The following is an 18,696-nucleotide window of genomic DNA, read 5'->3' as shown; positions in this document are numbered from 1 at the left end:
TTACTAAGTTTTATGAACAAATTATCATATTCTTTGTCATTGCAGGAGTTAGTCACTTCTGAAATTCTTTTGTGTAGTACATGTCCAATATAACTTTGGTCCATTCAACATTGAGCTCATTAGCAATCACTAGAGTGCAATATTAATGCAAAGATAGCATTACCAAGTATCAACTGGCTAACATCCAAAATGAATAAAATACAGTTAAATAATCAATTAATATACAAACTTTAGTATGAAGCTCAAAATGAAAATAGTTTACGTAAATGAATACTCACTCATGTTATGAATGAAGCTGAGTGCAATCAAGAGAAAACCATAAATAAAGTGAAACCTTGAAGTAATTTTAAAAGAACCAGTTCTGGCCACAGTGTCACAAGCAACATACATTTATTTTAATTGCCAGAAAAGAGTGTGTGTTCCAACAGTCTTACAGTTTCTGAGAAAGAACTGATTATTTTGAAACTACACGAAATATTTGTTACATGAACCACATATGACATTGTCTGTTGTGCCAATAAATAAACCTGATACTGTCACTTCTGTTAATGGTATCACTACAGGGAGATGGATGTAAGGAAAAAAAGTGTGCATGAAGAAAAAAAGCTGCACTCATGGGATGTGAAAGTAGAATGTATGAGGTTAAAAAAAAAAAAAAAAAAAACCAGAGGTAGGAGAAAGTGGGGGATGGGTGAATGAGGACTGGACACTTTGTAAAAATGTTGAGGAAAAGAGAAACACAACAGGAAAAGCCCTTAAAGTATCACAAGCATTATCATAGTGGCAAGTACATAACACTTATTGTGAAGTCAGAGCATATTAGTTTTACCACTATTTTGCCTTAAATATTAAGACATTCCTTTAGTCAAAATACTTGTGTATTGTTAAAGTGCTACATGTAACATGAGACACAAAATGTAGCAACAACTGACAATAATCATGCTTATCTGTGGACGTAACACAAAAATTAAGCACTGTATTTCACTGATACCTGCATGTGATGAAAATGTTTCAGTTACTGATGCCAGACTTTTACGCCTCCTTATTTCTGTCTAGGTCTCTGTCAAATAATAGAAACTATGTAGCATTTTCACTGATATACTCTGAATGCCAGTGCCTATTTCCAGAGGCAATAATTTGCAAAGTAACACATATACTGATCTGCACCAGAATACAGACCCTATTACAGATAAAAATTAACACATTATCCACTCTAATGCTTTACAGTAAAAAGTCTTACTGAACACAATCAGAAATGTGGATACAGACTTTTATAAATATAAAGCAGTTTGTATCATGAAATAACAGTTAAGTAATTGTTTACTGATACTTAGGGAATAAACTGAGCTGCAGATCAGCAGTAGACAATGGGTACTTCTAGTCACCATGCTCCAATTTTACACATTGCATATTGCATACTGTATCAAAATATATACATTGCATAAAATGTTAAAGAAGTCACTTTAGATAACCATGCCGCAATTTTCTTTTCCACTGAGAAAGTGTATTATAACTGTAAAATACTCATTCCATGTCGTAGCTAAAGGTTTCTATTATCATTCAGTGGACATGCAAATAGTTAACTATTCTTCATTGCTTCCTGTCTAAAGGAGTGTATTTAACAAATAAATAATGCAATTTTAATGTGTTGAAATGATAACAGGGCATGCAAACTTTTGAGTTAATTCATTATTTTACAGAAGTATGTATGTACTTGTTTTCTGCACATAGCGACTGCATTATATGAAATACTGATTATGTGGTAATTGTTTTTATTTTTTTCCACTTCCAAGTGAGCTGTGGATTGTATAGTGCTGGAAATACAGAAGATCACCTCAACTAAGAGTGCTTACACATTGCTGTTCCATTCTCTTACTATTTTGAGTCAATTGCTGCAACCCTGTCTCATCAGCAGTACTCCGTAATGTAATACCCAATCTATTTTTTACCGCGATTCCTACCAGGCATCTCCTGTCTCTCTCTTCATTCAATTTTCTGAGTGTCGCCTTCTTACTACTGGTGATGTGACTTTTTCTAAACCTTTTTTTTCCTACCATGCCTTTTGATCCTAAGAAACCAATAGTTCCATAAGATTCATAATTAATATTTATTACATAACAATACTGTAAGTACAGCAAATTGATGGAACACATTGCTGTCTTTTGCATTTACACACATTTTTAATTAGTGAGTTTTTATACATGTCTTTATGAAACTAACACAAATATGTATGGTAAGGAAAGCTCTGACATAATGTAAGTAGTTTAGGAGTGAATGAGACCATTCACTGAATAGTAGAAGCATTGAGTCATCAACAGGCACAACAACAAAAATAAAAATCTTCATTACTTTTCAGATGAATTCATTAAAGAGCTTGAGCACGTAACACACACACACACACACACACACACACACACACACACACACACACACACACACACTGAGGGCCGTAAATACACACTAACACTGAGGACTGTAGTTCGGTGGACTGGATTGTTTGTGTTTTGTGGGGCAGGCAGGGGAAGACAGTGGCAGGAAGTGGGAGGAGGGGTTGGGGAAGGGTAGCTGGCAGCTGAGAAAAAGGCAGCAGGTGTGCAAGACACAAATGTGGAATGGAGAGGCAACAGGTGTATTTATGGGAAAGTGATGCACAGGCACTGGAGCCAGTGGGGGGGGGGGGGGGGGGGGTGATGGGAGGGGATAACAGGAGAGAGAGGAGACTGGAGGAGGAGGGGGTCATTTGCTCATATATATGTGTACTCAAGCTTGTTACAGGATTTGTCCAAAAGTTAGCAACATTTTCATTCTTTATTGAATGCTGTCGACAACTCAATGCTTCTACAGAGTGTCTCGAAAGAAAGTTTATATTCTGCATGTCAAACTAAAATAGAGGCTGAAATCTATTGGCAAAATCTTTACTTATTATTGAAATATAAAGCTTGGGTATTTACTTCTTAAAAATAATGTCATTTAAGTGAAATCCAGCACACTTACAGCACTTGTTAAACAATGAACAAAATTTTACATGGTAGCTTCACATGTAGACACTCGGATGGCTGCCACTTTGCTATGGATATTTTCTTTCAATTGCTCCACATAAGTCAGATCATTGACACACACTTTAGATTTAACATATTCTCACAAGAAACAATCCATGGGGCTCAAATTTGTAATGCGTGGGGGCCAATTTATGTCACTCCTCCTGGAGATCAATTTACCAGGGAAAGTTTCACAAACTCGCAGTACTGGACACGTGTGCTGTGGCTCCATCTTATTTGGTTATAACCAGGAAAGTTTCACAGTTCAGGCAGCAAAAAGCCATTCATCATCATCAAATAACTATACCTCCATGACCGCTCTAGGCCTCGAAAAAGTACGGGCCAATTATTTCTCAAACTGACATTGCAGCCCATAGATTAACTATTGGTGAATGAAGGGTTTTCTTTTGCTCCTGTTTAGGATTTGTTGTACTCCAGTAGTGGAAATTTTGCTTACTGAGTGACAATTCAAGTGAAAATGAGCCTTTTAAGAAAAGAAGATGATGGTAGATGAGGGGCACTCAGTCAAATCCTTAACAAACTGCATCCTATGTCTGACATCCTGAGATACTTAATTCTTGCACAAATTGGATTTTGTAAAGATGCAGGTGAAGGTCCTTTTTGTAGAATTTGGTGCAGTGATAATCTATGCACACTTAAATAACATGCATGCTTACGAATGGAGAGGTTAGAATAATCATGAACAGACCAATTTACACTCTCCATGGATTCATCCATTCTTGATGACATTGGTCACCCGGTTTTGGCCAGTGTTGAACCAGTCTCTTCAAATGTTTTTATCTATTCCTGAATAAGGGAAACACTTTGAGCATCATCACTACAAAATATCCTCCAGGGTACAGTTGCCGAGTCACTGTTTTTTTTGTAAAATTCTCACACACAGAAAGGACAGTCCACTCCAGAGAAGCACTCCATATCATCTGACTTCCTAAAGATGATGCAAGTGATGAACGTACTTCCACTGTCCACAGATTTGTCGTGCAGGTGCAGAGAGCTATTCAAACATAAACTTTCTTTTGAGATACCCTGTACTATTCAGTGAGTGGCATCCTTTACTCTTAAACTATTTATATAACACAAATCTGTTTTTTAATGACATCTTTTAAAAATAATCTTCAAGCAGTAAGTACCAGTGACTCTTCTCGAATCACTCAATGAAAACCACATGCCTCCTTAAGAAGATTAACTTTGAACAATTCATAGAGAGCCATTACTGAGGACTCAGATCAATCCTCATGAATTAATTATTTACCTGTAGAGAAAAACTTCAACCAGGCTGAAGTCAAATAATTGTGTTAAAGTGAACATGGCAGAATGTAGATTCAGGATTTCAAAATGAATTCTGTTGTTCTGTCCCTGTGACAGGTTGGTTTTCCTGTCATGAGCAATATCGACAAAAATGGGAGCCTTTTGCTGTTTCTCATAGGTTCTTTTGAAAATGTCTGAATAGTCCACCCCCTACTCACTAAATTGTGGCTGTTCATTCTCTTAAAATACGGCTGTGGATGTGTAGCCATTTTCAATTACCCAAGGACACATTCTTCTGTTCCAAGTTCTCTTCACTTTAGCTAGGCATGTATACCAAGGTAAATACAGAGGCACAACTGTGCCAAACTGGTACAAGTACATTTTTCACAGTTAATATGTTGGGCATCAGTTGTAGCTAGCCAGAATCATACCTATAAAGTACGTATCAACAGGTCCTCAAGAAAAAGGGTTTGACAGTATCTTATACCCTAACAGTGAACTATCTTACCATGTGCAGTCATGTAAAATACTAACAGGTTCACTAATCCAATTAGGAGTACACTAACAATGATGACTGATACTACAGCCATCCTTGTAATTAATTTTCCAATTTGGCTGCTATACAGGATATTACTCTTGTGATACATTTCATCATGAAGGTTACTACATAATACTGTAATTTTTATACACATAAATATGCGGACACCTTTTTATTGTGGTTCTATTGTATTTTTGTTGCCCCGTTACTGTATCACTTGATTTCTACATTGCATATCATTCCCTTCTTCTCTTCCCTACTCGGCTTATGTTGCTGTTGCCTTTGCCATACCACAATCCTCCCAGTCCTCCTTTCTCTGCCAGTGCACTCCTCAAACACACTGTTCCATTTTAAATAGAGGCTACTTTATATCTTGTCATCTTCAGCTTCTACACTAAGGCTTAACAACTCACTGATTTTGAGCATAAACACTTGCACCTAAGCAGGTCTTTGCTAATGCACGTTAGTTTCAGCACGATTTGCAGTGAGGTAAACACATGCACATCAACAACATGGAAGAACTGCCAACTGTGAAATGGAGGAGGGTCAGTTTTGACACTGCTGCCACCTAACAGCAGCAACATCAAGTCGACATTATGTCGTGCTGACAATGTCTTCATACTTCAATTTGCACTCCAAGGAATTCTATCATTTTACAAAACGACTGACTTGTAAAATGTTTGGTGTATCGTAAGACACTGAATATTTCCATCAAGTTCAGTTTGCAAAGGCATGTCTTACCACATCAAAGAATACGGAAATAGAAAATGTGAAGGACCTAAGTGTGTCAAAGAGGTTTTAAACCTTAAAAGAAAATACTCTGACGGAGAAGAAGAATAGGAAGAAACTCAAGTGAGTGTGCTGTTGGAATGAGGGGCAAAATTGCTCTACTTGTAGCAAAGTTCTTGTGCCCTTTCAAGGATGGTGATTTAATAGAAGAATACTTGGTAGCTGTAGCTGAACATTTATGTCCACTTCAGGTATAGCAGTTTCACATGATACCATTATCAAATGTGACAATCATGCATCTCACACAGGTTATGGCAGACAGCATAATGAAAGCACAGATATCATTGGAGCACAGCTGGAAGTGACACACTTAGCAACATTGAAGAAAGTACAGAAAATGTAGGTCTGTTTCGGAATTTATTAGATTATATGTATACAGATGGACCACCAGTAATGCTTGGAAAAAAGAAAGAAAAAAAGACCATGATCCATAGAACAACTGAATGTAAAAATGAAAAAGTTTACAGTACCCTATTCACATTGTTCTGCAGCTTGAAGTAATTGGTGTGTAATGCAATAGGGAATATAAAAACACCAAGCATTTTCTTCAAGTACAATTTCCTCTATTACACAGATCTCTAAATGCTTGTGGTACATGTTTGCTATGTAGCCCAGTGCTATACCAAATTATCTTCCCCTCACCAACTTTCTACAATTCATTGGAGTGTAGAATAACTTGCTGGCATTCAATTACAAAAGAGCACATTGAATTTATTAGGAGACACACTGAGGTTTAAATGTTTTAAGAAATGCAAAATCTATTGAGGACGTTTGTATAATCAATTTATGTAAGTGGTGACTATATAATTTAATTAAAAAATAAGAACAAGGTGTAATTTCGACAGCCATATATTTAGTAACACAAACTGTAAGTCCTTGGTTTTATTGAAGTGCTGTTACACAACACAAGACTCTAAAATTTGTGCACCGATGCAGGTGAATGGTACTATCATTTGGAATAACTTCATTTTTACTTGATACAGATACAAACTAAGATTACAGTTTGTAACCATTTTATACAAACAACACCATCAAACTAAAACGAGTACACCTGCATTTCTACATCAGTCAACAAAAGTTCAAATTTATTGTGGTAAGTGAGAAAGTGCATCTGGTCAAGTAATTTGTGGTATCAAAGTATCTGTTCTTGCACAATTAATCAGTAGACTCAACTTCAAATGGATGTTACACAACATCAAAGAAAATATAGTAAATTTGGAGTGCATGAATAGTGTACCACAAAATTTTCAGAATAAGAAGTCCTGTACAATACGTTATTCATGCAGTACACTCCATTTAATTTATCTTGTGCTATAGTTTCTCAGTTTTATTCTTGAGATGGCAAACTCAATATTTATGAACTCGCACTGAACAGCCAGCCAGTATCAATTTTAAAGCATTGCACATCTTTCACTATCTTACAAACCACTAATTCCAATATGGTTATTCTGAAGCATTAACGCATGCAATCATAAAGTCGAGAAATTGACAGGTAATTATTTGAAACAAGTTGAACAAATTTTTTTAACATTGCTCTCACCTTTGCTTGGTACTGAATAGCAGCAGCATAGAGTGATGCAGCATTTTCTACTGTTATTCCATGTTCTATTATCTGCTCACATAATCTCTTCAACTGTGCTTCACAATACTCTGTTGCAAGTACCAACAACTCTGTTAACAAAAAAAATTGCGTCAAATTTCTACTTTTATGTAATTGATTCTGAATTACAAATTGTATGTACTAGATGTGAACATTGATGTTCTAGTAACAAACCACAGAGATAATAATATATAATAATATACACTCCTGGAAATTGAAATAAGAACACCGTGAATTCATTGTCCCAGGAAGGGGAAACTTTATTGACACATTCCTGGGGTCAGATACATCACATGATCACACTGACAGAACCACAGGCACATAGACACCGGCAACAGAGCATGCACAATGTCGGCACTAGTACAGTGTATATGAACCTATCGCAGCAATGCAGGCTGCTATTCTCCCATGGTGACGATCGTAGAGATGCTGGATGTAGTCCTGTGGAAAGGCTTGCCATACCATTTGCACCTGGCGCCTCAGTTGGACCAGCGTTCGTGCTGGATGTGCAGACTGCGTGAGACGACGCTTCATCCAGTCCCAAACATGCTCAATGGGGGACAGATCCGGAGATCTTGCTGGCCAGGGTAGTTGACTTACACCTTCTAGAGCACGTTGGGTGGCACGGGATACATGCGGACGTGCATTGTCCTGTTGGAACAGCAAGTTCCCTTGCCGGTCTAGGAATGGTAGAACGATGGGTTCGATGATGGTTTGGATGTACCGTGCACTATTCAGTGTCCCCTCGACGATCACCAGAGGTGTACGGCCAGTGTAGGAGATCGCTCCCCACACCATGATGCCGGGTGTTGGCCCTGTGTGCCTCGGTTGTATGCAGTCCTGATTGTGGCGCTCACCTGCACGGCGCCAAACACGCATACGACCATCATTGGCACCAATGCGGAAGCGACTCTCATCGCTGAAGACGACACGTCTCCATTCGTCCCTCCACTCACGCCTGTCGCGACACCACTGGAGGCGGGCTGCACGATGTTGGGGCGTGAGCGGAAGACGGCCTAACGGTGTGCGGGACCGTAGCCCAGCTTCATGGAGACGGTTGCGAACAGTGTCCCTAATTTGCTGGGAAGTGGCGGTGCGGTCCCCTACAGCACTGCGTAGGATCCTACGGTCTTGGCGTGCATCCGTGCGTCGCTGCGGTCCGGTCCCAGGTCGGCGGGCACGTGCACCTTCCGCCGACCACTGGCGACAACATCGATGTATTGTTGAGACCTCACGCCCCACGTGTTGAGCAATTCAGCGGTACGTCCACCCGGCCTCCCGCGTGCCCACTATACGCCCTCGCTCAAAGTCCGTCAACTGCACATACGGTTCACGTCCACGCTTCGCGGCATGCTACCAGTGTTAAAGACTGCGATGGAGCTCCGTATGCCACAGCAAACTGGCTGACACTGACGGCGGCGGTGCACAAATGCTGCGCAGCTAGTGCCATTCGACGGCCAACACCGCGGTTCCTGGTGTGTCCGCTGTGCCGTGCGTGTGATCATTGCTTGTACAGCCCTCTCGCAGTGTCTGGAGCAAGTAAGGTGGGTCTGACACACCGGTGTCAATGTGTACTTTTTTCCATTTCCAGAAGTGTATATACTAAAATATAGATAATCTTGAGATATCTGTTCTTTTTTCAACTTAGAATGATTGAGACATTGGTCAATGATCATCCACAACAATGATTGCACAGGAAATTTACTTCCTAACTTACTAAGTCCTCTATGAAGTTCTTTTCATATATCTAAAGATGCGTTCCCTTAAATTCCCTTCTGGGAAGAGGTGATTAATGACACTTGAGAATGTTGGCTATTTTAACATCCAATTATCACTATTTTTGTTTGTGTTTCTTTCTTTTGATCAAGCTGTAGGTGACTCCCATCACCCAACAGGCAACAGGTCACTCAAAAGTGTCATTCACCTGTAGCTAAGAATTAAATGATACTTCAAATATTAAAACATTCACAATTCACTATACAGGGTGAGTCACTAATTATTGCCACCTAGAATAACTCCGAAAGTACGATAATAGCTGAAACGTTTGTGGGACAAATGGTGCATGGGACAGAGGGGACCATAATATGAGGTTGGTTTTTGGTTGCCAGGTGGGGTCGTGTCAGAGGTATGAAGATCATTTTTTTTTTTTTTCCAATGGAATGCTACAGTTTGGTGCTTATTTCCTGATAGCAGCTATCGAGATGAATCCAATGATGTGCAACAGTAAGGTCTTTGGAGGTCAATGAAGGTCAAAGAGTTAGCATGAACGTCCATTTACAGAAGGTGCTCAAAGTGATTACCATTGGTATCAATACAGTGCTGCAATCTTCTTATCATGGATTGAGTGGTATAACTTATCACATCGGCACTTATCAAAGCACATGCTCTGACAATTCTCTCTTGTATATCGTGCAAATAGTAAATATTTGCCGAATACGGCGTATCCACCTTACTTGCCATTGATGCATAAACACCACTTAATGGTTTTTCAATACAACACTAATAGGAATGGTAAGATTAGTATTGTAGAATCAAGCAAATGTGAATGATGTAGTTCTTTGAAGAACAAGTCTATATGCTTCACATTTATGGAGAATGCCAATGAAATTCAGAGAGAGCTAGAGACTTATACGCTGAAAGATATCCTCAACATACTCATCCTACACGTCTTACATTTAAATACGTATATGATAAATTGATAACAATGGGATCTTTAACGCATCTGAAACATATCCGACAAAGGGAAGTCACTAATGAGGAAATGGAAATTGGTACTCTTGCCCCTGTGGTTCAAGATCCTGGTGTTAGTTCCCATCAAATCGCAAGGGAATCTAGCACAAGTCAGAGTAGTGTTGTTCGTGTTCTGCATCGCCATAAATATCATCCTTACCACATCAGTCTCCACCAAGACTTAAATGGTATGGATTGTATGCATTGCATGAATTCTGCCGATGGGGTCAACTTCAGATTCAGAGGGATGATACATTTACTAATTTGATTTTATTTAGTTACGAGTCTGCATTCATGAACCATGGAAATGTTAATTTGCATAACATGCACTATTGGGCAACCGAAAATCCATGTTGGCAGAGACAAATCACACACCAAAAACCATGGTTGGTGAAGGTATGGTATGGGATTCTGTAGGACAGAATTACAGGCCCCTATTTCATCAAAGGAAAGCTAAATGAAAGGAAGTACACCACATTCCTGCAAGAAACATTATGTCTGTTATTGGACAAAATACCTTTAGGAACATGGAACAGAATGTGGTATCAACAAGTCGGGTGTGTGGTACATTTTTTGCTAATGGCTAGAAATGAGTTGCAGAGACAATTCCCAAATGGTTGGATTGGACGCAGATAAGTATGTGGTGGCCGCCAGATTTGATGGCTCTGAATTTTTTTTCTTGTGGGGATTCTTAAAAGAGAGTGTTTATAAAGACATTCCAATGATTCCTGAAGATATACAAGAGAGAACTGTCAGATAACGTACTTCGGGTAAGTGTTGGTGTGATAAAGAATACCATTCAATCCATGACAAGAAGATTGCAGCACTGCATTGATACCAATGGTCATCGCTTTGAACACCTTCTGTAAATGGATGTTCATGCCACATTTGTGACCTTCATTGACCTTCAAAGAACTTATTGTTACACATCATTCGATTCATCTCGATAGCCGCTATCAGAAAATAACTACCAAACTATGCATCTCAATTAAAAAAGCAAAGTTGATCATATCTCTGAAGCGACCCCATCTAACAAACAAAAAAAAAAGGGTCATATTATGGCCCCTGTTGTCCCATGCAACTTTTACCCAACGAAGTTTTCACCTCCTATCATACTTTCGGAGTTATTCTTGGTGGCAATAGTTACTGACTCACCCTGTATAGAAATTTCTAGTATTATCTCTAACACTTCTGTCTATCAGACAGTGTCTGACATGCTTTAGTCCAGCAACATTAATGAAATGTTTTCAAAGATTCTGTCTTAGAATCAGAATTTTATCATCTCATTACATAGAAATGAAATGATTTGATTGGTAATATAGGAACTTTGAGAATATTTATAATAATCTTTTTAATTTACTGTAAATATTGAAAAAAAATCTTACAGATTAATGTGTAATGCTGATTTACATAACAAAATTTAATACTTACTCTCTCTCTCTCTCTCTCTCTCTCTCTCTCTCTCTCTCTCTCTCTCTCCACTCATGGAAAAAGAATTGCAGCACCAAGAAGGTGGAGGAGTGTGACAAACAAAAGTTGGTAGGCATGCTTCTATATCATTGGAGGGTAACCATCCAAATTTTGCAGCAGTCTAAGAGTGGCACTAGTATTGCACATTCAGGATCCAAATAAGATTTGCTTTCAACACATGCTTTAATAGTCATGAGCATTAGTTACATTTGAGATTGGACAATATGAGTTGATGTTAGTCAAGAATGCCTTTAAGGTTGTAATGGGACACCATTCTCTAACATTACCTTTTTTTTTTTTTTTTAAAAAAAAAAAAAAAGAAATAACCGATGCCAACTAAAGGAATTTCATATTATTTTGTGTAAAATGTATTATATTTCAGACTAAAATGTATAAAAAGAAATTAGTTACACTCTGTATGCATGGTTAAAATTTACCTTCTTTTAGAAATATTTGAAATTACGAAATATCTGGCATATTTAAAAGTCATATTATTAATTGCACAATTTAATGCTAATTATTAAATTTATTTCTGGATTCATTTATAAGATAATGTTATATCTTGGTGATCTTCCCCCCATGAACCATGGACCTTGCCGTTGGTGAGGAGGCTTGCGTGCCTCAGCGATACAGATAGCCATACCATAGGTGCAACCACAATGGAGGGGTATCTGTTGATAGGCCAGACAAACGTGTGGTTCCTGAAAAGGGGCAGCAGCCTTTTCAATAGTTGCAGGGGTAACAGTCTGGATGATTGACTGATCTGGCCTTGTAACAATAACCAAAACGGCCTTGCTGTGCTGGTACTGTGAATGGCTGAAAGCAAGGGGAAACTATGGCCGTAATTTTTCCCAAGGGCATGCAGCTTTACTGTATGATTAAATGATGATGGCATCCTCTTGGTTAAAATATTCTGGAGGTAAAATAGTCCCCCATTCGGATCTCCGGGCGGGGACTACTCAAGAGGATGTCATTATCAGGAGAAAGAAAAGTGGCTATCTACGAATCGGAGCATGGAATGTCAGATCCCTTAATCGGGCAGGTAGGTTAGAAAATTTAAAAAGGGAAATGGATAGGTTAAATTTAGATATAGTGGGAATTGGTGAAGTTCGGTGGCAGGAGGAACAAGACTTCTGGTCAGGTGACTACAGGGTTATAAACACAAAATCAAAAAGGGGTAATGCAGGAGTAGGTATAATAGTGAATAAAAAATTAGGAGTGCGGGTAAGCTACTACAAACAGCATAGTGAATGCATTATTGTGGCCAAAATAGATATGAAGCCCACGCCTACTACAGTAGTACAAGTTTATATGCCAACTAGCTCTGCAGATGACGAAGAAATTGAAGAAATGTATGATCAAATAAAAGAAATTATTCAGATAGTGAAGGGAGATGAAAATTTAATAGTCATGGGTGACTGGAATTCGGTAGTAGGAAAAGGGAGAGAGGGAAACGTAGTAGGTGAATTTGGATTGGGGCTAAGAAATGAAAGAGGAAGCCGCCTAGTAGAATTTTCCACAGAGCACAACTTAATCATAGCTAACACTTGGTTTAAGAATCATGAAAGAAGGTTGTATACGTGGAAGAACCCTGGAGATACTAGAAGATATCAGGTAGATTATATAATGGTAAGACAGAGATTTAGGAACCAGGTTTTAAATTGTAAGACATTTCCAGGGGCAGATGAGGACTCTGACCACAATCTATTGGTTATGAACTGTAGATTAAAACTGAAGAAACTGCAAAAAGGTGGGAATTTGAGGAGATGGGACATGGATAAACTGAAAGAACCAGAGGTTGTAGAAAGTTTCAGGAAGAGAATAAAGGAACAATTGACAAGAATGGGGGAAAGAAATACAGTAGGAGAAGAATGGATAGCTTTGAGGGATGAAGTAGTGAAGGCAGCAGAGGATCAAGTAGGTAAAAAGACGAGGGCTGGTAGAAATCCTTGGGTAACAAAAGAAATATTGAATTTAATTGATGGAAGGAGCAAACATAAAAATGCAGTAAATGAAGCAGGCAAAAAGGAATACAAATGTCTCAAAAATGAGATCGACAGGAAGTGCAAAATGGCTAAGCAGGGATGGCTAGGGGACAAATGTAAGGATGTAGAGGCTTATCTCACTAGGGGTAAGGTAGATACTGTCTACAGGAAAATTAAAGAGACCTTTGGGGATAAGAGAACCACTTGTATGAACATCAAGGGCTCACATGGAAACCCAGTTTTAAGCAAAGAAGGGAAAGCAGAAAGGTGGAAGGAGTATATAGAGGGTCTACACAAGGCCGATGTACTTGAGGACAATATTATGGAAATGGAAGAGGATGTAGATGAAGATGAAATGGGAGATATGATACTCCATGAAACATTTGACAGAGCACTGAAAGACCTGAACCGAAACAAGGCCCCCGGAGTAGACAACATTCCATTGGAACTACTGACGGCCTTGGGAGAGCCAGTTCTGACAAAACTCTACCCTCTGGTGAGCAAGATGTATGAGACAGGTGAAATACCCTCAGACTTCAAGAAGAATATAATAATTCCAATCCCAAAGAAAGCAGGTGTTGACAGACGTGAAAATTACCGAACTATCACTTTTATATGTCACTGCTGTAAAACACTAACGCGAATTCTTTACAGACGAATGGAAAAACTAGTAGAAGCCGACCTCGAGGAAGATAAGTTTGGATTCCGTAGAAATGTTGGAACACGTGAGGTAATACTGACTCTACGACTTATCTTAGAAGAAAGATTAAGGAAGGGCATACCTACTTTTCTAGCATTTGTAGACTTAGACAAAGCTTTTGACAATGTTAATTGGAATACTCTCTTTCAAATTCTGAAGGTAGCAGGGGTAAAATACAGGGAGCGAAAGGCTATTTACAATTTGTACAGAAACCAGATGGCAGTTATAAGAGTCGAGGGACATGAAAGGGAAGCAGTGATTGGGAAGGGAGTGAGACAGGGTTGTGGACTCTCCCCGATGTTATTCAATCTGTATATTGAGCAAGCAGTGAAGGAAACAAAGAAAAAAAAAAAATTCGAAGTAGGTATTAAAATCCATGGAGAAGAAATCAAAATGTTGATTTTCGCCGATGACATCGTAATTCTGTCAGAGACAGCAATGGACTTGGAAGAGCAGTTGAATGGAATGGACAGTGTCTTGAAAGGAGGATATAAGATGAACATCAACAAAAGCAAAATGAGGATAATGGAATGTAGTTGAATTAAATCAGATGATGTTAAGGGAACTAGATTAGGAAATGAGACACTTAAAGTAGTCAAGGAGTTTTGCTATTTGGGGAGCAAAATAACTGATGATGGTCGAAGTAGAGAGGATATAAAATTTAGACTGGCAATGGCAAGGAAAGCGTTTTATGAAGAAGAGAAATTTGTGAACATCGAGTATAGATTTAAGTGTCAGGAAGTCATTTCTGAAAGTATTTGTATGGAGTGCAGCCATGTATGGAAGTGAAACATGGATGATAAATAGTTTGGACAAGAAGAGAATAGAAGCTTTCGAAATGTAGTGCTACAGAAGAATGCTGAAGATTAGATGGGTAGATCACATAACTAATGAGGAGGTATTGAACATGATTGGGGAGAAGAGGAGTTTGTGGCACAACTTAACCAGAAGAAGGGATCGGTTGGTAGGACATGTTCTGAGGCATCAAGGGATCACCAATTTAGTATTGGAGGGCAGCGTGGAGGGTAAAAATCGTAGAAGGAGACCAAGAGATGACTACACTAAGCAGATTCAGAAGGATGTAGGTTGCAGTAGGTACTGGGAGATGAAGAAGCTTGCACAGGATAGGGTAGCATGGAGAGCTGCATCAAACCAGTCTCAGGACTGAAGACCACAACAACATCATCTTGGTGATGATTCTTCTTTTATCAATAAAGTTTGTAAACTCATTGGAATATTGTGAATACCACAGAATGTTAGTAGTAGTGGACATGCCTCTGATGGAATCAGACAGGTTTTTGATTGTGTCACTAATAATGTAATTGTGGTGTGATAGAAGTGACACTGAAAAATGTGTAAAAAGAATAAAATTCAAGAATAATACAAGCAAATCTTCACCAGTTATTTAGTCATCAGGAACCCACAACATTATAAATCAAAATTTCAGACACAATAATGTACCCGTAGATACAAGAACTGGAGCCAACAACAAGAGAAAATGAAGATAAGTAAAAAGTTTTTTGTCTTTTGTTTGGCAGGAATGTAACCACTGTATATGACAACTAGCAGCAGTGATCGAGAGAATGTACGGACACAAGAAAACTGGGTTCTGAATGGCCACGTGGTACTACCGAGAGGAAGGACCATCATGTTCTGCTTATGGCTCTGGCACATCATACTGAATCTGAAGCAGCAATTTAAGCAGCACATGGCAGCACAGTGACAATGATTTGTGACAAACTGATTACTTCAAGGACAGGTCTGAGCCAGATGCCCTGTAGTGTGAGTTCCACTGCCCCAGACCACCACCATTTGGGGCTTCAGTCACGTCACGCGAGAGCTCACTGAAGAGCAGGGTAGAGGTCTGTTGTGTTTTCTGATGAAGGCTGGCTCTCCCTCAGTGCTACTGAGAGCTTGTGTTGGGTAGGAGGAGGCCAGATGAGGGCCTCCAACCAACCTGTCTGTGTGCTACAAACATTGGACCTACACCTAGAGTTGTGGTCTGGGGTGCAATTTCGTATCACAGCAAGAGCACTCTCATGGTTATTCCACACAACCTGACCGAAAATTTGTACATCGATCTGGTGATTCAACCTATTTTGCTGCCTTTCATGAATAGCAGTCCATGGGGAGTTTTCCACAGGTTGACAGTCACCCACACATGCTGTTGAAACCCAACATGCTCTATCAAGTTTTTACTTGCTGGCCTGCTCGATCACCAGATCTGTCTCCGATCAAGAACGTAAGGGACATCATCAGATGACAACTCCAGCATCAGTTACAAACAGCATTAACCATCCCCATATTGGTCAAACAATAGCAACAGGTGTTGAACTCCATCCCATAAATTGACATCTGGCACCTGTACAACACAATGCATGCACATTTGGATGTTTGCATTCAACAGGGCTCTTGCAACAAGCGACCAAGTCTATCTTTACCAAAGACCTGCAAATTGTTGGCAAATACTTATATAACTGGAGGTTACGTCCAAATGCTGGCAAAACAGAACTCACTGGTTTCCACCTTAACAAGCAGCTCACCAACTAGGAAACAAGGGTATTTTGAAGAGAAACTGCAGATGTATAACAGAAGCCCACACTATACATGCTTCATTCTTGACAGGCTGCTCAGCTTTTAAAGAGTGCTTGATGAAAACAGCCACTACGATGAAGATAAAAATAACATCTTGCACAAACTTTGTGGCACAACATGTAATTCATTAGCTCCAGCACTAAGAACTTCTGTTCTTGGAATGGTGTAGTCCGTGTGAGAATATTGCACTGCAGTCTGGATCAACATCCCATGTACCAAACTCATCGGAACACAGCTCAAGCAGACTATGCACATCATTAAAGGAACAATCAGAAACACTCCATCTTTCTGGTAACTTATTCTCAACCACATACCTCCCCAATTTTTGTGGTTAGAATCTGCTACTAAATGGGAGTTTACAAGAATATCTATTAATCTCTATCTCCCTATACATGAGAATGTTCCTGCACTCAAAAAAGTAGATTTCACTCCCATATCCACATCTAGACGGAGCAAATTTTTTTATGGACAATGGAGTAACAACAACAGACCAATGAGCAGGAAATGACAGAAAAGTGCTACACCTCAAGATCTAGTCTGCGCTCTACATAATTTGAGGTGCAGAATGACAAACTGTTCAGCATATCATTCATGTGTGTCCAAAATTATCTAGAGGAGTTCTTGATGGCAATAAAAACATTAACTGAATATATTCAGCAGCTGGATATCTGTCAGTGATGTTTCGTGCTTTGTAAATAAAGATAAATATTTCTTGTAGGATGTGGTGATAAGTAAATAAACAATAAGATAATGAGACAGAACTGCTGACTAGTATTTACCTTCAGGCAGTGAATTCTCGGAACTGTCAATAGGCACATATGAAGATATGTGGCAGTATGCTAGCTTTTAAAACTAAAACTTCCTTCCTTGGAAACAAGATAGGAAAGAACCACCATTCATAAAAGTGAAGATTTTGTTGTGCACTTTTATATGTAATTATCGTAAGTACGCCTACTTCACCTCCTGAAGGTAAGTTCCTGGCCAGCAATTCTGTCTCATAATAGTATAGTTTTCTCAAGTGAATTTTCCTTTTGATAATGTTATTATGTTACATTACCATCCAAAAGTCCTGCATAGTGAAGTAGCATTTTTCTATCAGCACACTTAAGAATGGCTTCTTCAATGACCCTAATTCAATGCAGTGGACATATCTTTCCTTCAAAGTTCTTACAGATTTTAATGTACATGACATTCTGAATGAATTCTTCAGATAATACCCAAGACAAATTGTATAAATGGTGTAAGTTGCAAGCACGTAATTCTGTTCAATATGAATCATCCTCAAGACATAAAAAATAAATAATCCACGTGAATCTGGATACATTCTGAGGTTTTCTTTCACAAACTCCATTTAATGAGTGATTTCAACAGTGATTTATGACAGTGTTCAGCTAGCTGGGGACACCGATGATCTTGAAGAAGAAATGTGATGTAGCCTAACACTCTAGATAATTTTATTTTCAGTGACAATGGCTACAGAAGCCTGTAGATTTACTATATTTCATGTCACGAGGAACCCTGGGGCTACACAGAGATTCAAAGACTTCTACTTTTGTCATTAGGCTGGACCCAACAATACAGTGTGTCAACATTTAATACTGCACTTAATACTCTGAAAATAATTGCAAAGATCCTGGCAGAGGGTTCTTCCCATTCAACAGAGTTTTTTCTCATTCCATTTACGAATGGAGTACAGGAACAATGATTTCTTACATAGTTCTGTGCTTGCTGTAATTACTCTAATCCCATGTTCATGGTCCCTAGTTGAGCAGTACATAGGGGACTATGCAGTTTCCTAAATTCTTCACTTCATACTCGTTCCTGAAATTCTGTAAGTTAAATTCCACTGGATGGTTGTCATCTACTTGAGGCATATGCCAGTTCAGGTTCTACAGTATTTCCACAATGCTTTCCCACGAGTCAAACACATGTGGATTATTCATGTACTTATCTTTGTATATGTTTCATATCCCTTGTCAGTG

General features: G+C 38.9%; 1 protein-coding gene across 6 annotated transcripts in view; it reads right to left on the bottom strand.

Moving 5' to 3' along the window:
• Positions 1–18,696, bottom strand: part of LOC126328814 (RCC1 and BTB domain-containing protein 1-like) — a 203,583-nt gene that overhangs the window by 40,768 nt on the left and 144,119 nt on the right. For 4 of the 6 annotated variants that reach the window (XR_007561953.1, XM_049996072.1, XM_049996070.1 and 1 more), the window contains one exon: positions 7,175–7,305. Coding sequence is in view for 4 of the 6 variants with exons in the window: in XM_049996072.1 (XP_049852029.1) it covers positions 7,175–7,305 (131 nt within the window). In the remaining 2 variants the exon portion in view is untranslated. Of the gene's footprint in view, positions 1–277; positions 296–991; positions 1,061–7,174; positions 7,306–18,696 lie in introns of those variants that run through there. The other 2 variants (XR_007561969.1, XM_049996073.1) reach the window with 2 other exon arrangements.

Source organism: Schistocerca gregaria, chromosome 2 (genome assembly GCF_023897955.1).
Source record: "Schistocerca gregaria isolate iqSchGreg1 chromosome 2, iqSchGreg1.2, whole genome shotgun sequence".
Taxonomy (NCBI): domain Eukaryota; kingdom Metazoa; phylum Arthropoda; class Insecta; order Orthoptera; family Acrididae; genus Schistocerca; species Schistocerca gregaria.
This window is presented reverse-complemented; position numbering and strand designations above follow the sequence as displayed.